At 38.6% G+C, this 27019-nt stretch overlaps 1 protein-coding gene across 1 annotated transcript; it reads right to left on the bottom strand.

Moving 5' to 3' along the window:
* Positions 1-752: 752 nt before the first annotated feature.
* LOC121977963 (calcium-dependent protein kinase 26-like) lies at positions 753-26794 on the bottom strand. The gene is made up of 7 exons (XM_042530363.1): positions 25936-26794; positions 15590-15733; positions 15362-15514; positions 14487-14602; positions 14058-14225; positions 12316-12540; positions 753-977 (listed from the first exon to the last, which is right to left on the bottom strand). The coding sequence occupies exons 1-7, from the start codon at positions 26654-26656 to the stop codon at positions 861-863; spliced, it is 1644 nt and encodes a 547-aa protein (XP_042386297.1). The 5' UTR covers positions 26657-26794; the 3' UTR covers positions 753-860.
* Positions 26795-27019: the final 225 nt, after the last annotated feature.

The following is a 27019-nucleotide window of genomic DNA, read 5'->3' as shown; positions in this document are numbered from 1 at the left end:
GCCGTGCGACTCATACAGATATGAGGTATCATTTCTTGAGAAATCTCATAAATAATGAAGTCATTAATCTTGTTTACTACAAAAGCGAGGATGAAATTGTTGATATACTAACCAAACCTCTCAAATTTTTTGTATTTCAAAAGCTCAGAAAGCTACTTGATGTTTCTATATGGAGTTTAAAAATTTGACTCCTTTTAAACTAATTATTATATTTAGAATATCAATTTAAGGGAGGGATTGTTGATAAAATTAGTGTGTTAGTAGATTGATGAGTCGACATGTTGAGTTAATGGCAGAGAAATAATAGAATAATAATTGTAATGTTGTGTTAATGGATTGATGAGTTGGCATGTTGAGTTAGTGGTTAACATTGTGGAGTTAGTGAATTTTTAAATATGTATGATGTATTAGCCTATAAATAGATTATGCAATGATCAATAAAAATGTGAAAAAACTTTTTTTTTATCCTCCTTGTATCCTCGACTCGTCTATTTTTCTTATCAAGTGATATATACCGGTCAGTAAGGACGGAGAGTACTGAAATGTTGTGGGAATTCAACTGGTTTTTATTTATGATAACATGTAAAAATAATACACTCTATGAAGAAACATATCTTATACAGGTGAGTAATGCATAGCTGATCTAATCAGCTGAATCAGTTTTTTTTTTTTTGGAGACAGCTTCCAACTTGAACATCAAATTTCTCATCCTATGTGAACAAACGATTACGATTAGATTCTACATACAATTCTTTTGCACATCATATCTCCTAAACCAACACAAACACACACACACACACACACAAGCCATGAAAGCTGCCTTACTAATAATAGATTAAAGCAACATTTGAGCATAATACTCAAAAGACGGCATCCCTCATGCTTAATGTTAGAGTATTTCTCATTGTTCGCCTTCCCAGTCCCATACTACCTCTTTGCATCATAACAACAAACTCGCCATAATCAATACGCCCATCCTGAAATATTGCAGAGCAGCTTAGGGGCAGAATTATACAAATTTCCATATCAACTTCTAATAGAATTGTAAAGATTTAGACATCTGAAGGACCTGCAATGGTTGGCAGCATATGAAGACAGATAAGGGAACACTGGATCTATGTATTTGATATATACTAGAAATGGTACTCCTATGAATTTTCCTAGAATGTATTAAATGTGCTCCAGATATTTGATCTCTCCACACTGACTAATACTTGTTGAACACTCATTTAATGCTTTGCATCTAATAGACAAAATGATGCCCTGTGTAACAAAATCCATCTCATCTGCTGTAAAATTTTGTCTATTAGATGCAAATGCAGCAAGTATTTTTAGCTCTAGCAAGTAAAAGATGAGATGTAAAATTTTGTCTATTAGATGCAAATGCAGCAAGTATTTTTAGCTCTAGCAAGTAAAAGATGTTGGTGCAGGAAGCATCCGACGATCGAATAGTTATTTTGATAATAGCAAAGGAATTCAAAGTTAAGCTTACTTGTTATCTAACAAGGTTCATGGAGCTTGCAGGAAAATCCTAAGTGGTACTTAGGTAAAAGTCCTAGCTGCGGTTAGGCAGGTGGAAAACCCTAGGGAATGATAACCTTAGGTCATAGGGGGGAGGGGGGCGGTAACCCTATGCGGAAAGTCTTGGCGGGTCGAGAGCTTCAGGCAAAAGTCCTAGGTGGTGGAAACCCTAGGTGGAAAGTCCTGATGTCGCGAACCAGGTGGAAGACTGGACGGGCCGGGAAGTGGGAGTCCAGCAGAAAGTCCGGAAGCATCGAGCGCTGAGCAAAAGTCCAGTCGATCTGGAGGATCGTACTGGCAACAGGTAAAACTCCTGAGTGGAGTAGGTGAGGACACGCTTCCCATAGAGGGAACAGTAGGCGTCGGGTCGACCTAGGATTTCCGGTCGGAAATCCGAAGTCAGACCCGGACAGTCCGAAGACTGTCAGAATATTCTATTATCATTATTAATATCTGTGCTAACTTGGTTTTGCAGGATGTGTTTGTATTTGTAGACTAAGATGTTTTGCAGGGCCAAAAACTAGAGTTTAGCCTCGGATAAACAGTGTCCGAGGCGCCTCCATGGAGCTTGGAGGCGCCTTGGCTGTAAGCCGAAGCCAGCTGTCCAGAGGAGCTGGAGGTGCCTTGGACCAAGACTTGAAGGCGCCTTGAGGAGGCTTGAAGGCGCCTTAAAGCAGATAAGGTGCGACTATGTTTGTGCTGATCCACCCGTGCGACTCGGCGGCCTGGAGGCGCCTTGGACAGGCTTGGAGGCGCCTCCAGCACAGTATAAAAGAGGGGTTCGAGGCAGCACTCTAGATGTCTTCATCCAAGCGATCCTTCTGCGACAAGCTGCTAACGACACGATCCCGAACTACTGCGACAACCTCCCGACGACCCGGAGCTTCGTTTCTTCATCCCTTGTTGTCGGTATAAGATCATTATTTTAATTTGAGCTGTAATTTTTATTCTTGTAAACTTTATCGATTCTATAATTGTTGGCCACTGAAAGCGGTCAACGACCGCGGGCCTTGGAGTAGGAGTCGTCACAGGCTCCGAACCAAGTAAACGACCTGTGTTCGCGTTGTGTGCCTTTTATTTCCGCTGCTTTATTACTCTTATTACTCGTCGAGTTTTACGAAGTCGATTCCGAAACCCGAAATAGCCACGAGAGCTATTCACCACCCCCCCCCCCTTCTAGCGCATCTCGATCCAACAATTGGTATCAGAGCGGGATCGCGTTGATCTGGTGCAACCACCAATCACGTAATTTTTTTTTCATGGTGTTTTCGATTTTACGGAGTCAATTAGAATCTAGCTTAATAACTACATTCTAATTCTTTTTACAAATCGATTTTTGCTCGAAGTTGGTGCAACACCACTCGAGCTCGTAATCTTAACTTTATTTCCCGCATTGCTAATCCAAGACCTAGTCTTGGGACATCTCTTCTACTTTTTTTGTTTTGCATACTATCGATGGCCCAACAAGAGGGTTTCAGCACCATTCGTCCCCCGCTCTTCACCGGAAAAGATTTCAGGTACTGGAAGGGACGAATGGAAACCTTTCTCAAAATCCAGTTCGAGACGTGGATGATCGTCAAGACTGGATTGCAACTACCAACCGACGGAGATGACAAACCTACACCCTGCGAAAACTGGGAACCAGCCCTAATCAAGAAGGTGGAAGCCGATGCCAGAGCGACCTGCACCCTCCAATGTGGCCTGACCAAAGAGGAGTTCAACAGAGTTGGTCCATTTTCAACCGCAAAGGAGCTGTGGGAGAAACTGATAGAACTGCACGAGGGCACCTCAGACACCAAAGTAAGTAAACGTGATTTATTATTTAATAAACTATATAATCTAAAGATGTAGGAAGGTGAGACGGCGAGTTCACTCCACGCACGTATTCAAGACATACTCAACTCCCTCCACGGAATTGGGCAAAAAGTCGAAAATAGGGATATCATCAGGTATGCTCTTAATGCTTTTCCAAGGAGTATATTGTGGGCATCAATGGTAGATGCCTACAAAGTCTCCAAGGATTTATCTTGTATAAAATTAGATGAATTATTTTCTGAGTTTGAATTACATGAGCAGACTAATGCACAGCCAATCGAGAAAGGTGTAGCTTTGCTTGCAAGTACAAGCAGAACTCGCGAACCAAGATCACGACGAAGAACTGAACCGGAGTCGAAAGAAGAACCCGACTCAGACGATGAAGACGACGAACTGACAACCAAGCTCGTGAACCTCATGAAGAAGCTATACAAGAAGAAGAAGGGCTTCAACAAAAGAGACCTAAAGAAGGCAGTACAATCCAAGGAGATTCAACCCAATTCAAAAGTTAAGTTCGAGGTGATTTGCTACGGGTGCAACTAGAAGGGGCACATCAAGGTCAACTGCCCTAATCAGAAGGATGCAAAGAAGAGAAGGAAGAAGGCCCTCAAGGCGACATGGGACGAATCGTCCTCAGAAGATACCGACGACGAACTCGATCAGACGAGTCTCCTCACACTAATGACCCGGGACCAGATCGATGTGTCCGAGAGCGAAAGCGAGTCGGAAGCAGAATCGGAAAGAAGCCACGGATCCGTATCCGTTTCCGAAGGGCCAGACCCCGCTGTAAGTATTCCTCGACTAAATAATTTAGTTAATTATTTATTACGCAAATTAGCAAAATCGAATATTAGGGTCAAGTCACTTCTAAAGGAAGTAGCAATTTTAAGTGACTAACTCCAAAACCTTGCCTGACCCAGTTCAGACTGGAAGTTCAACTCAAGTCCAAAAACTTAAGGAAGAAAATTCTAGTATGAAAAATCAGGTCAAGGATTTGGAGAAAACGTTAGAACAATTTTCTTTGGGCTCCAAGAACCTTGACCTAATTCTTGGGACACAAAGAGCCGTTTACAATAGAACTGGGCAAGGATATAAAACCAAAAAGAAATATAGATCTTATCTATCCTTAGTAAACAGACCAAATATTAAATCAGTCCAAGCATGGGTACTCAAGTCCAAGCTGATCAATCAAGTTGGACTTGGTCAATATTGGATCCCCAATGATCAAATACATTACCTCGATAGACCATATCGAGGCTATGATCCAGGGGGAGCTAGTAGAAAAACTATATTGATAAAAAGAATATAATTAAATCAAAAATCAAAATTCAAATTCAAATTCAAATTCAAATTAAATCAAAAATCAAATTAAATTTAAACTTAAAATTCAAATTCAAATTCAAATTAAATAAAATTAAAAATTCAGATTAATTCAAAATTTAAAGTAAAATTTATAAATTAAATTCTTACAAAATCTTAAAAATCCAAGGGAAAGCTCCAGAATAGCTGACATCTCCAAAACTTAATCTACCCGACAAGGGTAACCAAGAGTAGACTACCCGGCTGGGTAATTAAGGTTAGAATAAAAAGGACTAGGCTTAACTTGACTCACGGTACTGGTGAAGTATTAGATGATAGTACGTTAGGGAAGATTAGTCATCGCATGTCTAGGAAGATATGGCTTCGACCTGGTGCATTTGGCTAAGCGGAACTGACCGAAGCTACCCTTTATGGATTCTAACTAGTTAGACCAAGGTTTTGTACTAAGTTCAATGGGTAGGACTATTTGGAAAACCTCGAAGGCATGGTTACTTTAATGATGTCCAGGTGACTCACCATAGCCCAGAAGTTTATCCAAAGAATGTTTATTTGTTGAACCCAAAGCTAAACCTGAATCTAACATAAAGTTAAACCAAATAATAAAATTGAACCTAATTCATCTCACACTATTATAGGATTCCCTGATTAAAAATTTAGATCGGGTGAGATGACTATGGATAAAATAAATTTAAATAAATTCTGATTAAATTCAAAATAAATTCAAATTAAAATTAAATTAAAATTAAATTGAAATTAAAATTTAATTTAAATTAAATTAAAACTATTTCAATTTAATCAACTTAAAATTTTCAAATTAATCAACTTAAAGTTTTCAAATTAATCAACTTAATTAGTTTTCAAATTTAATTAACTTAAAGTTTTAAAATTAATTTAATATTCCTTCAAAATTTATTTAATTTAAATATTTTTCAAATTTAATTAATTTAGACATTTTTCAAAATTTAAACTTAATATTTTCAAAAATCAATTTAAACTTAATATTTTTAAAATTCAATTAATTTAATATTCTTTCCAAATTTAATTAACTTAATTATTTTTCAAAATTTAATTAACTTAAATTATTTTTCAAATTAATTAACTCAAATTATTTTCCAACATTTACTTAAAACAAATTCAACCATCTCACAATCATCTATATGAATAACTGATTACTAAACTAGAATGGGTAAGATGGAAAATTAGGAAGCTTATTTCAATCAAACTATCTTTTGATCCATCAAAAGGAATCCAGTTCAAATACCTTATGTGTAGGAATTGGATCAATTGATGTTGGATAGTGGATGCTCCAGACATATGACTGGAGATAGGTTGAAGTTCACTACGCTCAAATACAAAAACCAAGGATCAGTTGCATTTGGCAACGACGGTAAACTTAAGGTAATCAGAAAAGATAATATCGAACTTAGTTCCGATTTCGTTATTCGAAACGTTTTATTAGTTGAACACTTTAACTTCAACTTACTAAGTATTAGTCAGTTGTGTGATAGTGGCTACTTAGTTATTTTTAATAATTATGGATGTTTAGTTAAAAATATTGATAACCCCGAAGTTATACTAAGAGATTTAGGAAAAATAACATCTACACAATTAACCTGCCCATACCCTCAATAAAGTGTCATTTGACACAACAAAAGGAAACCAACCTGTGACACAGAAGACTAGGTCACACTCATTTCAAATTCATTTAAAAAATAAGTCAAAATGGCTTAGTTAAAAGGCTACCCAAATTAAGGAACTTAAAAAATACAGTTTGCCAAGATTGCCAACAAGGTAAGTAAATCAAATCCACCCACAAGTCAACCAACCTAGATAGAACTGACTCCTTACTTGAGCTCCTACATTTAGACCTATTTGATTCTCATGGAGCCAAGTCACTAAGCAAGAACCAGTACTGCTTAATTATAATTGATGATTACTCTAGGTTCACCTAGGTAAAATTTCTAAAAACAAAAGATGAAACCTTTAAAGTTTTTGATAATCTTTGCAAGTTAATAGAAAATGAAAAAGACACCAAAATTAAAAGAATAAGAAGTGATCATGGGGGTGAATTTGAAAATCATAAGTTTACCCAATTTTGTAAAATTAACGGATACAAACATGAATTTTCATGCCCTAGAACCCCTCAACAGAACAGTCTAGTGGAACGGAAAAACAGAACCCTACAAGAGGCCGCTAGAACCATGTTAAATGAGTATAACTTAAATCATCAATTTTGGGTTGAGGCCATAAATACAGCAAACTACATTCAAAATAGAATTTTGACTAACAAATTACACAATAAAACCCCCTATGAAATCTATTATAATAAAATTCCAAATTTAAACTATCTAAATGTCTTTGGATGTAAAGTTCACATTTTAAATACTAAAGATTACTTAGGAAAATTTACACCCAAATCAGTCCAAGGAATATTTTTAGGGTACTCTACAAACAGTAGAGCCTATAGAGTCTATAATCAAAATACCTTGAAGAAACAACTAATGTAATCTTTGATGAAGAAAATAATATACCTAAGATAAATGAAAGTGTTGACATTAACCCAAGAATTATAGAAGATGATGAAATTCAACCTAAGACAAATAAACCAGAAGAACCAACTACTGACCCAAATATAAGACCAACAAGAGCAAGTACTTCTCACTCACCTGACCAAATTTTAGGTGACTCAAACCTAGGAGTCAGAACTAGATCTTCTTATAGAAACCTGAGTCAGATTGCCCTTATTTCTAAAATTGAACCTAAGACTATTAAAGAAGCCCTACTTGACCCTGACTGGATTATTGTTATGCAGGCAGAATTAGCCCAATTTGATAGAAACCAAGTATGAGAACTTGTACCTAAACCTATAGATAAGTCCATAATTGACACCAAATGGATATTTAGGAACAAATTGGATGATCAGGGTGAGATAGTAAGAAATAAGGCCAGACTAGTAGCGAAAGGATTTAGTCAGGTTGAAGGTTTAGACTATGACGAAACCTATACACCAGTAGCCAGACTCGAATCCATTAGGATGCTGCTGGCCTATGCAGCACATAAAGGATTTAGATTATACCAAATGGACGTCAAGTCAGCCTTTTTGAACGGGTTTATTAAGGAAGAGGTATATGTAAGTCAACCCCCAGGATTTGAGGACTTAGATAACCCAAACCATGTATTTAGACTGAAAAAGACCTTATATGGACTAAAACAAGCACCTAGGCATGGCATGAACGGTTATCTAATTACCTAATATCCAAGGGCTTTAACCAAGGTCAAATAGATCAGACCTTATTTGTCAAAACCATAGAAAAAGATATTTTTATAGCTCAAATCTATGTTGACGACATAATTGTTTGCTCAACCAACACTAAACTTTTAAAAGAATTTGTTAATTTAATGGAAAACGAATTTGAAATGAGTTTGGTGGGGGAACTCAATTTTTTCTTAGGCTTACAAATTAAACAAACCAAAGATGTTATCTATATTTATCAAACTAAATATGCTAAAGAACTAATTAGAAAATTTGGTATGGAAAATTCAAAAATCATAAATACTCCAATGACAACAAATATCAACATTGATTCTGACCCAGAAGGAAAATCAGTAGACCCAAAGTACTATAGAAGTGCAATAGGTAGCTTACTCTATCTAACTGCAAGTCGACCCGATATATTATTTGCAATAGGTATATGCGCAAGATACCAGTCTTATGCAAAAGAGTCACACCTAACATATGTTAAAAGGATACTTAGGTACATTAAGGGCACTCTAAATGTAGGACTTTGGTACCCTAGAACTTTCACCTTCGACCTTTTTAGCTATTCTGATTCAGACTATGCCGGGTGCAAACTAGACAGAAAAAGCACAAGTGGTAGCTGTCAGATTCTAGGTCAGTGCCTAGTAAGTTGGTCAAGCAGAAAGCAACACTGTGTTGCTCTATCCACTACTGAAGCTGAATACATAGCCATAGGAGAATGTTCTTCCAACTTTTATGGATGATGCATACACTAAAAGACTATCAGCTAGAATAAAAAATACAAAAATTTTAATTGATAATATGAGTCCTATTAATCTAATCAAAAATTCAATTCACCACTCTAAGACTAAACACATAGAGGTAAAACACCATTTTGTAAGGGATCATGTAGCCAAGGGTGAAATTGTACTCAACCATGTTAAGTTCAAATCAAACCTAGCTGACATTTTCACAAAATCCTTACCTGAACTTGAGTTCAGTGCACTTAGAAGGCAAATGGGAATGTGCTGGGTAGAATAGATCTCAATTTTCATATTTCCTACAATCTACCTTTAAATTTTTTGTTGATCTTCAAATCTGCTTAACTTTAAAATTATATTTTGAAATTCTAGGAAAAATAATGTTTTCAAAATCCCAGTTTTCTTAGTTTTTTAAAAATTTAGACTTAGCCTAGGCATTTATCCTAGAAATCATGTTCCCCTAGAATTCAGCCAGAGCATCTCACAAACACCTAGGCTTACCTTGCTTGTGCTTGAAAAACTTAGAATGGTGTGAGATGTATAGGGTACTGCCCTGGACTTCAGAATGCTTATTTCTGTGCATCACAGCAAGTCTGGGCGTTAAATTACTTTATATACATTAATCAATTTAAGTCATCCAACACTAATCAAATCTAACTGGATCTATTGACTTAACTTGACTAACCAAGTAAAAGCTGTTGTCTTCTAGGCAATCAACTAGTAGCTAGATGGTTAGACATGTGGCCAAGAACTTAAGTGCTTGATTTTAAATTTTGTTATTCATGTTTAGATATTAGGGCTCTGATACCTTACTAAAAGAAATTAATTAATTTGCAATCTCTTTAACTCAGCTCATGCAAGGAAATTAATTAATTTGCAATCTCTTTAACTCAGCTCATGCAAGGAAATTAATTAATTTGCAATCTCTTTAACTCAGCTCATGCTTGGATATTAAGGTTTTAAGCTTTTTAATCCTCCTTTGCCTTTAAGTATCTTGTAATTCTTTATTCAGTTAAATATTTTGTTAAATGACCTTAGCCTTTTTTAATTTTCTCACTTTCCAAATTATTGTTCAAAAAGTTTTTTCGAAATTAAGAAAATACTTAAATTTATTTAAGTCTTTCAAATCTCTTCAAAATTTAGCTAAATATTTTTTTAACAGATTTTCAAAATTTAGCTAAGTATTTTTCTAACAGATTTTTAAAATTTAACTAAGTATTTTTCTTAACAGATTTTTAAAATTTAACTAAGACTTTCAAAGTATTCCAACTTACCTGAAGTATACTTCAACTAAGTTTCAAAAATTGGCTAACGTCATCTTTCAGAGTCAACGTTTTATTAGCTTTTTAAACTTAGTTGAAAGAAAAATATCTCTTTAGACCTTTATTACACTTAGCTCAGAATTTTATAATGAATATATCTCTTTATCCCTCTTTAAAGCCTAATGTTTATTTAATTTACTATTTTTCTAACTATAAAATCTTTTTGAAAAGTTGGAATTATTCAAACTTGTTTATTTTTTATAAATGGCAAAGGGGGAGAGTAGGGAAATTCAAAGTAGGGAAATTCAAAAGTAAAATTTATAAAGAGAGCCTTTATTAAAGGGGAGCCTTACAAAGTTTAAGTTAGTTTAGCTTAACTATGTTTGCATTTAAAATTTATTTATTTAAGCTTGCTTACTTAAACTTTGAAAAATATTTATGCATCTATTTTTACTTAACTTTGAATTTCAGTTGTCATAATAAAAAAGGAGAAGATTGTTGGTACAGGAAGCATCCGACGATCGAACCGTTGTTTTGATAATGGCAAAGGAATTCAAAGTTAAGCTTACTTGTTATCTAACAAGGTTCATGGAGCTTGCAGGAAAGTCCTAAGTGGTACTTAGGCAAAAGTCCTAGGCGCGGTTAGGCAGGTGGAAAACCCTAGGGAGTGGTAACCCTAGGTCATAGGGGGCGATAACCCTATACGGAAAGTCTTGACGGGTCGAGGGCTTCAGGCAAAAGTCCTAGGGGTGGAAACCCTAGGTGGAAAGTCCTGATGTCGCGAACCAGGTGGAAGACTGGACAGGCCGGGAAGTGGGAGTCCAGCAGAAAGTCCGGAAGCATCGAGCGCCGAGCAAAAGTCCAGTCAATCTGGAGGATCGTACTGGCAACAGGTAAAACTCCTGAGTGGAGTAGGTGAGGACGCGTTCCCCGCAGAGGGAACAGTAGGCGTCGGGTCGACCTAGGATTTCCGGTCGGAAATCCGAAGTCAGACCCGGACAGTCCGAAGACTGTCAGAATATTCTATTATCATGATTAATATCTGTGCTAACTTGGTTTTGTAGGATGTGTTTGTATTTGTAGACTAACATGTTTTGCAGGGCCAAAAACTAGAGTTTAGCCTCGGATGAACAGTGTCCGAGGTGCCTCCATGGAGCTTGGAGGCGCCTCAGGTGCAAGCCGAAGCCAGCTGTCAAGAGGAGCTGGTGTAATACCCCGATTCTGAGATTCTGGTTAAGTATGACTTAAAAGGTTAGATGGTACTATCCATATCACCAAGGTGCACCTTCCTTTTAGGAAGCCCAAACTTAAGAACTCCAAAGTTAAGCGTGTTTGGCTTGGAGAAATCTTAAGATGGGTGACCTCCTGGGAAGTTTCCCAGGGTGCGTACGAGTGAGGACAAAGCACGCTGAAAGGACCTCCGGTGGTATGTGGAGTTAGTCGTTAACCCGATGGGCAATTTTGGTGGCGTGCCTGGTTCGGTTCGGGTGGGGCCCGCCCGGGCCGGGGCATTACAGCTGGAGGCGCCTTGGACCAAGGCTTGAAGGCGCCTTGAGGAGGCTTGAAGGCGCCTTAAAGCAAATAAGGTGCGACCAAGTTTGTGCTAATCCACCCGTGCGACTCGGCGGCCTGGAGGCGCCTCCAGCACAGTATAAAAGAGGGGTTCGAGGCAGCACTCTAGATGTCTTCATCCAAGCGATCCTTCTGCGACAAGCTGCTAACGACACGATCCCGAAGTACTGCGACAACCTCCCGACGACCCGGAGCTTCGTTTTTCCATCCTTTGTTGTCGGTATAAGATCATTATTTTAATTTGAGCTGTAATTGTTATTCTTGTAAACTTTATCGATTCTATAATTGTTGCCCATCGAAAGCGGTCAACGACCGCGGGCCTTGGAGTAGGAGTCGTCATAGGCTCCGAACCAAGTAAACGACCTGTGTTCGTGTTGTGTGCCTTTTATTTCCACTGCTTTATTACTCTTATTACTCGTCGAGTTTTACGAAGTCGATTCCGAAACGCGAAATAGCCACGAGCGCTATTCACCCCTCCCCCCTCCCTCTAGCGCGTCTCGATCCAACAAAAGATTTATTCTCCTTACTGTCAAAACTTCTCAAAATTCACCATTAATGTTAAAATGGCCACTTCTATAGTTTGTTCTGCTCTACTATTTAGCTACAATACATTATCAGAGGCACTCCCTATTTAATTTCTATTGTTCCCAAGTTACCTACTACAAGGTATCTAACACTTTGTTCGGAATGTATCAATGTCAATTTACTTATCTAATGAAAACAAAAGCTATAACATTTCATGCAAGATATTACTTATATTATATCTCCACTTGCTTGAATTCTGAAAGAAAAGCTACAAAATTTTCAAGCAAGATATATTACTTACATTATCTTGATCCGCTTCTTTAATTATATCTTCAAGAATAACATCAGTCATGTTATGCTCTTTAAAAGCTTGTTGGAGCTCATCGACAGTAATATAACCACTTCCATCCTTGTCAAAGTATGAAAATGCTACCATTAAATGTTCTTCACGTTCCAGCTTGTTCAGATGTATTGTTGCAGCAATAAATTCTCCATAATCAATGGTACCACTGTTATCAATATCGGCCTAAGTGCAAAATGTAAATCAGTAAAAACTAAGAAAGCAAAAAGTCAACATTTGCCATAAACTCAGATTTCAGAGGGGAAAAAGAACTATGCTTCAGGGGGGAAAATACCATTAAATCATTTTTGTTCAGTTGTATCACTATTTTTCTCGTATCGGAGCAAAAGCAAACACTTTTGTAGAAAAACATCCTTTAAGTCATTCCCCAAATTGTACTACATTAACGTCAAAAAGGGACAGGTTTAACATATAAAGTCCTGAAGGAAAGATACTTGTCATAAGTGTAAGACCCATAAATAATCTCCATCAACAGCAACATACCTCATAATTTCTCCTTTTTTGGTCAATCATTTCACTATTCTGGTGCAAGTGAAAGTAGACAGAAAAACAATAGATAAACAAATCTAATAAGCCTAGTTTTACACACTAGTTCCTGCATCTTCCCAACAGAAAAGGTTTTGGAGTAGAGAAATCAAATCAAAGTGAGAAGAAGTTTTAGAAAAATCTGTATGGAATGTTCCCAGTTAAAAACTGAAATTTGATTCATTTACACAGAAGTTTAGTGGGCACTAGGAAGAAGAAATCACATTATACTTCTCAGAAGCTTCATTTCCATTACACCAATACACACTACCAGAATATTAAAATACAAAGAGTCAAAGAGAAATGTGCACAGTGTTTTGTCTCCAGATCATTCTATTCCATCTTAACTTGAAAGTTACACAGAATAAGCAACTTTGTCTGCTATGAGGGTTCATAGATTCTCCGATTAATGACAAAGGCAAGTTCTAAATAAAGGAAGATGAAACAGCTTTGTTAGTGTTCCTTCTGGACAATGGCAATCAAACTCTAAACATTCATTATATGTTGAATATAACTGTACTTTATGTCTCCCATAGATGTTTCTGTCTAGAAGGATAGTTGCTAAAATATTTGCTTTCCTAGATTTTCTTTGCCCATATAAGGTTACTAAAAGACAAACGGATACATGTTCCAATCAGGATTTCTTACAATTTTGAATAAGAATAATCATATTAATTGGGTTATTTATGGCTGAACCAATGAAATTAAATAATTTAATTCAGTGTGCAATCATTATGCATGATTACTTACACGTGGATCTCTTGGTGTAATTTTGATGCAATGCTTCGTTTGCTTGGATGGGAAGTTAGGAGGAAGAGGAGAGGGAAATGTTTATAAGATTGCACATGGAACTCCATCACTCTTGAACATTTGTGCGTCACTTTCTCTGCCCCATCTTTTCCTATCCGTCCATCCAAGTGAAACAAACCAAGTAAACCCACCCTTACAGTTTAGCAATTACTAATTACCGGTGAGAACCAAAATTTAAAGAGAATCACAGGAGGTTAACATGGTAAGGTAGGAAAGAAAAGAACTCTAATTTTTAACATAAAAATAACCAAATAAACAAAAAGATTAAATCAAGTAATATTATTGGGACATGAAACCAAAATATTCTTCAAAACATTGTTGTGTTTAATCAAGCTATATCAACTTACCGCTTCCATAAGATCACGGATCTCAGTATCCTTCAATGTAGAACCATATTTTCTGAAACCTGCTTTTAGCTCATCAAAAGTAATTGCACCACTGTTGTCTGTGTCCATAGCTGTGAACATTTCTCTAAGTCCAGCAATCTCCTCCTCTGAGAGGCTTTCCGCTATAACCTAAAAGACACAAAATCTTGTTATGAAAATGCACGAGAACGGAAAGAGAATAATAAGAAATGCTACAATAATACAACTTTATAGGAGTGAGTCTAGAGATTTGTTGATGTACTTTTCAATAGCTAATTAAGGAAAGTATGTGGAATCACTTAGATCAAATAGCATAACAATGGAACATTTCTTCATATATTTATTTGGAATGAGAATAAGTTGATGCCAAAACTTCTTATAATAGGTAAGATTGATTAAATTTGCACTCACCCTCAAGGCCATCTTCTTTAGCTTGTTCATTGCAGAAAATTGTTTGAGACGGGAGAGGACTGCTGGGTCTAGAGCTCGGTCAGAAGCAACTCCCTGCTCAATAATCCAGGGATGAGCTGAGCACAACATGAACAATACAAGATGTCAGACAACAAAGTAAATCTTAAATCATCATGGATGTATGACTTAATGATATATACAATCATCTAGAAGTTCCTCATTGTCAACATTTGCACTGAATTTTGCTCTGTTGTCTTGACAATAGCTCAAACTCAGATAAAACTGTTATTTTAGTAATACCAGGTATCTGGCCAAGCATACATCAGAATGTACACAAAGGATAACACATATTCCATTATAGCATATTAAATTTGCTCTTAAACAGAACCCACATTTCAGGATGTCCTTACAGAGATGACAAAATCAATTAATAAAATAACTTGGAAATTATCACAAGAAGGCTCAGGCAAAACCAAAGTTTCCTATGTGTTAAATAAACAATTCATAATTAATATATTAAAATAATTATATTTCACTTTTTCACTTACAATCTGTTCACGTTATTGGTATTTACAGTTTTGAAGACTATAGTGAACTGCTATTTATTTCACATCCAGCGTGTAATTTTTTATGTATCATCAGGTTTGCTAAGGGAGAAGACGTAGAAATGGCTATTCTGATTTTATAGTTAGATATTTGTAGTCTCATTTGCATCAAAGAATACAAACAGTTGAAGTTAAGGATAACATTTGCTTGCCAACTTTAACTTGTTAAAGGGTTAACAAAGATTATTTTACATTCCTCGCGAAACAACATCAGACTATTAATCAGGAAGTCACATAATGAGAAACAAAAGACGAATCTCAGTCACCTACATAGCACTTGATGGGCTGTCAATCGTTCTGAAGGAGGAGAGTTGAGCATTTTCCTTATTAAATCTTTGGCACTTTCAGAGATTAAAGGCCATGGATCTGAGTCAAAATCAATGACTCCTTTTATAACAGCCTCAAATATTCCTTGCTGAGTTTCTGGAAAAAGAAAGATCTTATCAAGTGATTCTACAATCACGAGGTCGTGTAATCATGAAAAGAGTCGCATCATACCTGCCCAAAAAGGTGGCACACCACTTAACAGTATGTAAAGTATAACACCTGCTGTCCATACATCAGCTTCAGGCCCATAACGCTTGCATAAAACTTCGGGAGCAACATAATATGGGCTTCCAACCACATCCGTAAATATCTGACCTGATTGACAAAAACTAAGTTAGAGACACTCCAGATTGCAAGCACAGAGACAACTAGAGATCTAGGTTTCAACTTTCAGGTGTATGATTAGTCAGAAAAAAGCCACACCATTTGACCCTCCTCGTACCTTGCATTTGAAGTGCAAGGGCCTTGTATATAAAAAAGCAGTCAGTAGACAAAATGAAACTCAATAGTGACAGAAAAAAGAGAGTGAATATTCGGATTTGCAAACACAAGCTTGACAAGAAACTTCTAGTAAAGATACATCATGTGGCCCTGCTTGTATCTTGCCTTTATAAGAAACTAGTAGTTCTAATCAGGAGAACTAAATGACACTATGAAACCCACTAATGACAGACAAGGAGAATGATTACTCGAATTTGCAAGCACAAGCTTGCACACAAACTTGCGGTTCTTAAATGGAGGATTGTAGAAGTTTGTTAAACATCCAATAATTCTATCAATCATGTTGAGGTCATTGTATCTCATTAAAAATAGAAATGGTTACTAATGAAGATAAAGATGGTAATGAGGATAAAGATGGCAGTCCAGATAAGAATAAGAAATTGATATTTACCATATTTAGACGACAATCTCAACCATATTTATTTTTATTTCCATATTTGTTATTACCATATTTATCATAATATTTTCCATATAATACTTTAACAATCTGTATAAATAGACTTGTTAGCACAATTAATTAATAATAATAAAGTAATTGTCTTCTCTTTAGTTTTCTCTCTATTTCTTCTTTTCTATGTGTACTTGTTTCTATATTTCAATGTTTCAACATGGTATCAAAGTCATGAACTTTGTCCTATGCTCTTTTCTTCTAATTATATTTTATTGATGTTCATTTTTTTCTCTTTTTAATTCTTTCTCTGCTATTATTCCTTTCACCGATCAAATCAAGTTTCTCAAAACCTCAATTCCACTGTTTCTCTCCTTGTTTTTTTTCATGTTTTTTTCCGCCACACAGTCCACCACAAGATCTCTTCCTTCACCTTTTAGTTCCCATCTCATTCTTCTTCTTGCTAGCGGCAACAACCTCTCTTTTTCCTGTTTTACTAGCAGCTTCCCTTTTCTTTGCAGCAATCACAACGACAACTTGTATTCCACAATGTGCTGCCCTTTTCCAGCAACTACCATCAACACACAAATTGCCGAAATTTGTGCAAGTTAGGCTCCGTCGCCACCGTCGAAGTACTCGTTGCCGACGGGAATCAGTAGGCCTCTGCTTTCAGCCTCAAGGGGCGCAACCTCGCCATACACAGCCACACTTTCCTCCTTGACGTCCCTGCTAACGTCACCCCTAGCGTCAGCCTCCGGCGGCAACGACCGCTTCGTCGGCTTCTCCAACAACACCGCCAAGAGCAGCCACATGGTGCTGCTGGACGGCTTCCTCATCATTCACTTCATGAGCATCTTCTGGTTCAAGGTGTGGTGGACTACCTAGTGGACTTGTTGTGGCGGTCGCGACGTGGAGGATGAGATCCCATTTTTTCTAGCAACTCTAGATGATCAAGGTCCTCTGTTCCATCACCTCCAGGCTCTCGTTCGGCACCTTGGGCGTCATAACCGCCCTCTACTTCTTCCGCTTCTGGCACGACTTCAGTATCGACGGCGGCTACCCTCTTTTCGCCACCATAATGTCAGAGTACGCATACAAGAAGACATGTGACACCTTCATAGCCGTCGTCTTCACCATGCAAGGCCTGGCCATCCTCACCGGAGGCATGGTCACCATCATCGTCTCTGCCGCTTTCAAGAATCGATTCTAGGCTCCTCCGTACTTAGCTGACCCGGTAGGCCCAATTGTGCCCGAGGCCGACTACGTCTGGCGTATCATCCTTATGTTCGGTGCGCTACCGACCGCGCTCACCTTCTACTAGCGGATGAAGATGTTGAAAATGACATGGTACACGGTAATAAGAATGTGATAAGCAAAAAGAGAGAAAAGAAATAATTACTTTCTTATTGATTATTGTCATAGGCTAACGGATTTATTTATACAGATGGTCAAATAATATATGAAAAATATTATGATAAATATGGTAACATAGTATGATACCTATAATAATAATAAATACAGAAATAATGATAAATATGGTTGTGATTGCAATCCAAATATAGTAAGCTATCAATAATTGAAATCAATTCCTAATTTTTATCCGGAACATAATAAATCTTCTGATTATTATCTTAAACTGCTATCTTTGTTGTCATTACCCTCGACAAATTCAATGGGATATGCAACACATTGAATTTGGTTGTCAATCTATGAAATCGTTGTCTGGATAATGTCAGCAACTTGATCCTCTGTAGAGATGTATGAGACTGACAGTTATTTAGCCGCTACACATTCTCGTATAAAGTGAAAATCCATCTCCACATATTTTGTGCGAGCATGAAAAACTGGATTTGCAGTAAGATATGTTGCTCCAATGTTATCATACCATATCTAAGTTATAGCATCAATAGAAAGATGTAACTTTACACGAAGGGATTAGAGCCAAATGATTTCAAACGTTACATTAGCAACAACTTTATATTCAGCTTCGGCGAGATATAGTAAGTTGCTTTTAGAATGCCATGAGATAAGATTTCGTCCCAGAAATATTGCATATCCTCCAGTAAAATGTCTGTCTTCAAGAGAGTCTACCCAATTTGCATCACTAAATACATTCAACTCCCGTGAGGAACGTCGATATAAAAAGAGACCATGAAGAATAGTATCTTTGAGATAACGAAGAATCCTCTTAACTCCTTTCCAATGTTGTTCAGTGGGAGAATGCATATATTGACAAGCCCGATTGACAGCAAAAGATATATCAGGACATGTGATAGTGACATATTGTAAGGTTCCAACAATATTCCGATAAATTTGAGGATCGGCCAAAGTAAGAGATGATGAAGGTGCAAAAAAGTTGCCTACAACAATCAGTATTGAGATAGGACGTGCATCATCCATTTCAGCTCGTTGAAGAATTCTAATAATGTATTTGTTTTGTGAAAGGAGACAACCATCAGGATTTGAAAAAAGTTTAATACCAAGAAAGAAACGGACCGTATTCCTAATTAAGAAGACGAAGTAGAGAAGTGATGCCTTCTTCATCATTGCCGGTTAAAAGAATATCATCCACATAAAAAAGGAGAAAAAGCATAGAGTCGGGATTGCACTTATAAAATAAAGAGGAGTCAATTTTTGAGCTAGAGAACCCGTGAGTGTGTAGCCAAGTAGAGAGACGATGAAACTAATGATTTCTTCAACTGACAAACATATGTTAAAAGTTGTGGATGAATAAACCCAAGTGATTGCTCCATATACATGGTTTCCTCAAGATAACCATGAAGAAAGGCATTGGAAACATCTAATTGGCATATTGGTCAGTTGGAGCTAACAACTATAGATAGTATAATCTGACGGTTATAATCTTAATAACCGGACTGAATGTATCATTAAAGTCAATGCCTAGTTGTTGATTGAATCCTTTCGCCACAAGACGAGGTTTATATCATTCAAGAGAGCCATCAGCATGATACTTGAGACGGAAGACTCATTTGGAACCCACAATATTCATGGAGGTAGTGCAAGTAACTAAGCACCAAAGTCTCATCGCAAAGGAGAGCATCAAATTCGATAGTCATCGCAGCACGCCAATTTGGATCCTTAACCGCCTGTGTAAAGCATGTTGGTTCGATAGATTTTGAAGAGACAACTAGAGCCCATGGAAGGGGATATCGAGTGACTTCTGGTGGACATAGTGCATAGATATCACTTGAGGGAAGTGTGCGCTGAGGAGCATCTTTATCAAAATCAGTTGTCGAAGAAGGCGAGGGGCTAGGTTGGAAATGTGAAGATGTGATATGTGGCATATTCGAGGAAGGAAGCAAATTATCCTCACGATTTGATGATGTGTTTGAAGAATTAGACGGGGAGGCCTCAAAGAGTGGCGAAGATGGAGCTGGACCTAAAATACCATTACCTTGTGTATTAATATTATTTCTCGGTAGAAGAGATAGATGTTGCATGCTTGTTGTAAGGGTGGGTGGTACCAAATATGTGTCACTTGTCTCTGGAGAAGAGGATGAGCATGCTATTGAAAAAGGGAAGGACACATAAAAATAACATGCCGAGAAATATAAACCCGCTCGGTCGGTATATGTAAGCAACGATACCGATGATGCAAATTGCTATAACCAAAGAAAACACACTGTTGTAAACGAGAGTGTAATTTATGTTTAGAGTAGGGATGTAACCATGGATAACATGCGCAACCAAAGACTCGAAGAAAAGTATAGTCGAGAGTTCAATTATAAAGCTTCTCTAGTGGACACTTTTGATCAAGCAATGGAGTTGGAAGGCGATTTATGAGGTAAATTGCAGTGCTAACCACTTCATCCAAAATTTATAAGGAACCGATGCATGATTAAGAAGAGCTAAGGTTGTTTCCACTATATGTAAATGCTTTCTCTCTGCAAAATCATTTTGTTCAAGGGTGTGGGGATAAGAGACTCGATGAACAATTCCATAAGAAGCAAGATGGCGATGAAGAACTTGATACTCACCTCCCAATCAGAATGAAGAGCAAGCATTTTACAACCAAAATAACGTTCAACTTGGTTTTGAAAACGACAAAACATGTCAAGTAAATCAAACTTTCATGTCATAGGATAGAGCCAAGTAAACTTGCTAAAATGGTCAATGAAAGTGACATAATATAGAAAACCTTGATTGGACAAGATAGACACGGGACCCTAAATATCATAATGAATTATTTCAAGTAGAAAATTAGAAATATGATTACATGAAGAAAAAGGTAACTTGTGACTCTTGGCTTCCAAGCATGCCTTACATAACTGAGGTGATGAGGTATATGAAGTAGGTAAACCAAATTGACTTATGATTCTTTGAACTATTCGAAGAGAAGGATGACCAAGACGAGCATGCCAAACTAGTTTATTAGTGTGTTCACTAATGAAAGCTTTAAAGGAAGGACATTGAAGATGATACAGACTATTTTTAATCTTGGCATGAAGTAAAATAGCATGCGTCGTTCTATCTTTTACAAGACAATGATCAAGATGAAATTCAAAAAGAAGACATTGTTATCGAGACTAAATTGGCATGTAGAAAGCAAATTTTTAGTAATAGACGGAACATGATAAACATTGTGCATGTGAAAAGTTCAATTAGATGATTAAAAATGTTTCCATAGTTAGCAATTTACAAACCTGAGTCATCGCCTACCTGTACCGTATCCGAGCCACAGTAGGGTAAGATTTCTGTTATGATGTGATGGTTTGGCGTGACATGATAAGTTGCTCCAGTATCAAGATACCATACCATAAATGAAGATTTAGCAGATAAAAGAATACCAGAACAAATCTGTGGTGCGACTTGCATTGTTAGAGACTTGCTGGGAGAAGTTCGCTCCTCGTACGTGAAGGAGACGCTCTAATGTTGGCCCCGTTGCTGGAAAACAGGAAGGAGGAAGATGGAGAAGGAATTGAAAGTTGCTTGTTGCTGAGAAGAGAGGAAGACAGTGGTTGGTGGCAGTAAAGGGGGGCGGCTGGCACAAGGAGAGCTTCTTCCTTTAGTCGGCAGCAACACAAGATTCGACAATGACGAGGTGGAAAAGATGGCGGTGGCAAAAGCTTTGTCGGCGACAACGAGCACGGCCAACGACACAAGAAGGATGTCATCGGCAGAGGGACAGCAAGGGGCAGCAGCTCCTTTGTCCCTTGGAGGCGGCAGCAACTGGCTGGAATAGAGGAAGGAATGAGAGTTTACTGTTAGGGAGATGTCGAACTTGCTGTTTGTCGTTGGAGAGATTTGCTTGGGCGACTTCATGGGCGGTGGAAGAAAGAAAAGGAACAGAGCCTGAATCAGAAAGAGAGAAGAGAAACGTTGTGGCATATGGTTATATGAAAATTAGAACGAAATTAGAAGAAAAGAGAAACCGAAGAAAATCGGCGGCTGCAGAAAGAAAAAATTAGAAAGAATTGATGGGAAGAAACGAAGGATCATGGCTCTGATACCATGATAAGAATGTGATAAGCAAAACGAGAGAGAAGAAATAATTGCTTTCTTATTGATTATTGTCATAGGCTAACAAGTTTATTTATACATATGGTTAAATAATATATGAAAAATATTATGATAAATATGGCAACATATTACGATACCTATGGTAATGCTAAATATAGAAATAATGATAAATATAGTTGTGATTGCAATCCAAATATAGTAAGCTATCAATAATTGAAATCAATTCCTGCTTTCTATCCTAAACATAATAAATCTTCTGACTATTATCCTGGACTGCTATCTTTGTTGTCATTACACGACACTGGTGGCGAAGAACACGAAGCAGGCGGCAACGGACATATCGAAGGTTTTGTTGACGAAGATCCAAAGAGTAGGAAAAGGTGGAGCAGATTGCATCGTCGAACACCTTTGGGCTTTTCTAGTTGGAATTCATGCGCCGCCACGGAATGCACCTAGTGAGCACCACCTTCATCATGTCAGCGGAACTCTTCCCGGCAAGCCTCCGCTCAACATGCCACAAGATCTCGACAGCGATCGGCAAGCTCGTAGCGATCATTGGATCCTTCGGGTCAAAAAGGTGGAGCAGATTGCATCGTCGAACACCTTTGGGCTCTTCTCGTTGGAATTCATGCACCGCCACGAAATGCACCTAGTGAGCACCACCTTCATCATGTCGGCGGAACTCTTCCCGACGAGCCTCCACTCGACATGCCACAAGATCTCAACAGCGATCAGCAAGCTCGTAGCGATCATTGGATCCTTCGAGTCCCTCTACATAGCACAAAAACCGAACCCGACCAAGGTCGACCACAGCTACCCGCCTGACATCAGGAACTCTCTTCTTGCTGGCCAGATGCAATCTTCTTGGACTACTCTACACCTTAGTCTCCATCTTCACCATTGTCAAGCTCGGTCAAAGGGAGTTGTTCTTGCAAGGAGGAACTCAGATGCTTATTTCTTAGATAATTGTGGGAACCTTGAGATCAACCTTGGAGGTCGGGTGGAGTTGGGGAAGGCTTACTACAGAGCTCTAACGGACTCCGTCAGGAAGAACTTCGCAGGCAATGGGGTGATTGCCAACATGGAGAAGGACAACGATTTCATGTTCTTTGGCACTAATTCTATCTCCCTTGGTCGCATCAACGATGATTTTTGGTGCACGAATCCGTCCATTCTGGGATTCAATGGGACGCTCCCATCTGATCACTATGGCAGGTATGTGATGATAGAAGAAGAACATGGGAGGAAGCTCTAATACTACTTTGTGCTCTCAAAGGGGAACCCTTCCAAGGATCTGCTAGTGTTGTGGCTCAATGGTGGGTCAGGATGCTCCAAGTTCGATGGATTTGTTTATGAGCATGGTCCATTCAATTTTGAATATGGGGGCAAAAGCCTTCCAAAGCTACATCTTAATCCTTCTAGTCGGTCAAAGGTCTCTAATGTCCTCTATTTGGACTCTCAGCGGAGTTGGATTGCCCTACTCGAACAATAAGTCAGATTATGTCACTGGTGATTTGAATACAGCTTTTGATTCACACAAGTTCCTTTTGAAGTGGTTTCAGTTATACCCTGAGTTTCTAGCAAATCTATTTTGCATATTCGAGAAGTCTTATGTTGGAGTTTAAGTTCCAACTCTTTCTTATGAAGTTGCTCAAGGAATCAAGTATGGAGTAGAGCCTATTCTAAATTTCAAGGGCTACATGGTTGGAAATGGGGTTACTGATGTTGTTTAAGGCAAGGCCAACTTGAAGCCACGTGATCCCTCTCCTGTTGAGAAGAGGGGCCGATGTAAGGGCAGGAGAGCAAGATATGCAAACTCTCCTCTTTATTCTTCTCCTCACAACAATAATTCTTCTTTTGCTAAACATCAAAAGCAACATGTGCTGCCTACATCTTCTAGTCGGCGCCTGCCGCTTCTTCTCGCACGGAGGCCAAGGCGCCTTCATTCGTCATCGAAATCCTCATCCGGATCGCTCACCTTCTTTTTTTTTACAATGTGGAAGTCAAGGCGTCTGCCGTTCACTAACTCTCCTATTGAGAACAGATACAGAAGTCAAGGCACCTGTTGTTCGTCATGGAGATCCTTTTCCAGATCTTCTAGTAGTTCGATGGCATCAATGCCATCATGTCCTACGTGTCGATACTCTTTCATACCATGGGGTTCCACAATGATGCCTCCTTGTTGTCCGCCGTCCACCAAGATAGTCGATCGTTGTCCTCCAGCTTGGCTTACAACCCCTTGTTGGACACCAGTCGATGCTGCACATTCGACTTCTCCAACACCTCCAACTTGGCTTTCATCGCCTTGGCCTTTGCTTGGTATCCGCATCTATCCACACGCGCGCCTTCATGTCTTTCCTATGTCCACGTCTATCCGCGTGCACACCTTCAAGGCCTTCTGGTGTCCGCGTTTATCCACATGGTCATCTCCTTCACGGCCTTCGCGTTGTGCGTTGCCTTGTTCTGCTCGTTGGCCTCTGCCTCCACCTTCGTCAAAGGAAAATCAAGATTATTGAAGAAAGGCCTTGGGCTCTAGATCGCGGCTATGGGCCATTTCTGGCTTACTTCCTTTCATTTGTGCCTCCTCAAATCTCACCTCCCGCATCCGTGGCAATTGTCACCAGAGAACAGCACACAACAAACTTTTTTTCTCGAGTTTTGCTCAACACATAGCAACAGATTTTCTTCCTTTCCTCTTCTACTCCAATAAATTTCAGCCACCAAAACTGCAACATTCTTTCTCTGCTGCTCTTCTTCCAACGACAGATAGGTTCCAGCCTTCAAACATCAGCTCCTCATCTCTCTCTTCTAGTTGTTGTTCTCTTCCATAAGGCAAAGTTCAAAACCATATTAGATCTGTCATATCGTTGGACTGGTGGCCATTATTCTAGAAGATTTGATTGGCTATCCAGTCGGAGAAGATGTTTCAATATATTGACAACCAAACTCAACGTTCAACATCATCCCCATTGAGTTATGAGGATAAAGATGGCAATCCAGATAAGAATCAGAAATTGTTTTCAAATTACTGATGACTTACCATATTTGGACTATAATTTCAACCATATTTATCTTTATTTCAATATTTGTTATTACCATATTTATCATAATTTTTTCCATAATACTTTGACAATCTTTATAAATAGGTTTGTTAGCCTAAAACAATTAATTAATAATAATGAAGCAATTGTCTTCATTTTAGTTTTCTCTCTATTTCTTCTTTTCTATGTCTACTTGTTTCTATATTTCAATGTTTCTACATTTACTTTGACTTTTCTTCTTCGTTCATGGTCTTTCGCTTTAGAAAAAATTCCATAAAGAGATGACATTGAGAACTCTAATATGTTACCTAATTGTCATCCTTCGAAAACTCATAGGGTAGTCCACATTTAGTAGACCGGAGTTCATCTTTGTCATCTCCATACATTTCTTTAGTCTTACAAATTCCAAAGTTAAAACCCTATTACAAATTGCATGACTCTTCTGGATTGTATTCTTTCTCCTAGTCGGCGTTGCCAAGATAAGGCATACAGCTCAAGAAAATAATAAGACTTAACCATGTAACTTCAGTCCTTGCTACTTGAAAAAGGCAATTTATCATTAAAAGACCTTAGTTTGTACATATGTCCACTCGTAGAATTCAAAGTGTAATTGTGAACTTGTCCAATGCGTTGCAAGCAATGTAGTCATTGGTTTTCAACTTACCAATAGGCAAGAAGAAACCACTCAACTTCCATGAAAGGGCTACAATCATGGACAAATCCAACAACATTGATAAATAAAAAGCTTCACCTGCTTCAGGTTTGTGTTATAACATATTCGATCAGAAAGATATTAGATCCTTAAATATTTGGGCTGCTACTGGCTCGTATATTTGAGAATTGCCTGAGACAGTGAAGCATAATTTGTCAATAAGATAACTCTGGGAGTACGGCAAACCTGTAGTAGCTTCTTTTTTTTTGTCATAAATCTATAATAGCACCTTCAGCAATCAACATGCATTGAGCATCCAAAAAGAAACGTCAAAGGAAGTAAACTTCTCATAAAAAGGAACATCGTAAGTCAAATAAAGAGAACCTAAACTCTTTGAAGTTTCAGACGAAAAAAAAAAGAGAAGAAACTGCCTAGAAGTTGTGTCGTTCCTCACCTGGCTTAAAGAATACTGAGAGTCCGAAATCAATGAGCTTGAGTGATGAATCTTCATCCCTGTTGACCAATAAGAAATTTTCCGGCTTGAGATCCCTATGCATGACCCCCAAGGAATGGCAAGCCTCGATAACCCCGACAATGATCCTGATGAGCTCGGCGGCCTTGCGCTCGCTGTAGTGCCCGCGCTCAATGATCCGGTCGAATAGCTCACCTCCGGCGCAGAGCTCCATGACTATGTGCACAAATTGGGCATCCTCGAAGGCACCTTTTATGGTAACGACATTCTTGTGGCCGGAGAGGTGGTGTAGGATCTGAATCTCCCTCCGCACGTCCTCCACGTCTTCCTTGGAAATGAGCTTCCGCTTAGCGATGGACTTGCATGCGTATTCCGACCCGGTGGCGAGCTCGGTGCAGAGGTAGGTCGTGCCGAACTGCCCCTGCCCGAGTTTGCGCCCCAGGGCGTAGAGCTCAAGGATGTTAGGGGTAGGGTGTCTGAGGACGTAAAATCCTCCCGATGCAACGGCGGCAGAATAAGTGGCTGGAGAGTCGTTACCGAACCTCATGAAGGCGGTAGTTGCTATGAGCGTGTCGAAAGACGAGGAGGCGGAGGCGGAGGCGGAGGAGTTGGACTGAGAGTGGGAGAGAGTGCGTCGATTGGAGGAGGGTTCGGGAAGGCGAACTCTGCTACTGGAAGAAGACCCGAGGCATCCGTTGCCCATCAAAGGAGAAGGTGATCGAGCATCGATGAGTTCCTTGTTCTTCCCCGATTGCCAGTTCCAGAGCCGATTGCAAAAGAATCTTGAAGAATATCCTAAAACTGAACTATGCAGTGATTCAGAAGGAACGGAGGAAGAACCAAAAAAAAAAAAAAAAAAAAAAAAAAAAGAAATTAGAAATAACAATATCCGCACCATTAGTCACTTTACTCTCATGCATGGAAGGAGACCGCTTCCCTCATGGTCCTACTTACTTTCTGGTGTACAGATTGCCACGTCATCGAGTGTCTATTGGGAGCGTGAAAACGGCGTGCGAAGACGACATTTGGACGCGGTTCGCGAGGTGGAAAAAAGCTCAACTTGTTT

The sequence above is a fragment of the Zingiber officinale genome, chromosome 1B (assembly GCF_018446385.1).
Source record: "Zingiber officinale cultivar Zhangliang chromosome 1B, Zo_v1.1, whole genome shotgun sequence".
NCBI classification, from domain to species: domain Eukaryota; kingdom Viridiplantae; phylum Streptophyta; class Magnoliopsida; order Zingiberales; family Zingiberaceae; genus Zingiber; species Zingiber officinale.
The sequence above is the reverse complement of the archived record's forward strand: the minus strand, read 5'-3'. Positions and strand labels throughout refer to the sequence as shown.

Bases quoted from the DNA above. Each gene is read 5' to 3' on its own strand.
- LOC121977963 (XM_042530363.1), bottom strand. From the start codon at position 26,656: ATGGGCAACGGATGCCTCGGGTCTTCTTCCAGTAGCAGAGTTCGCCTT. The intron at 15,515-15,589 runs GTATGATGCGAC...TTCTTTTTCCAG, and splicing joins TGTGCCACCTTTTTGGGCAG to AAACTCAGCAAGGAATATTT. The intron at 14,226-14,486 runs GTGAGTGCAAAT...TGTGTCTTTTAG, and splicing joins TAAAGAAGATGGCCTTGAGG to GTTATAGCGGAAAGCCTCTC.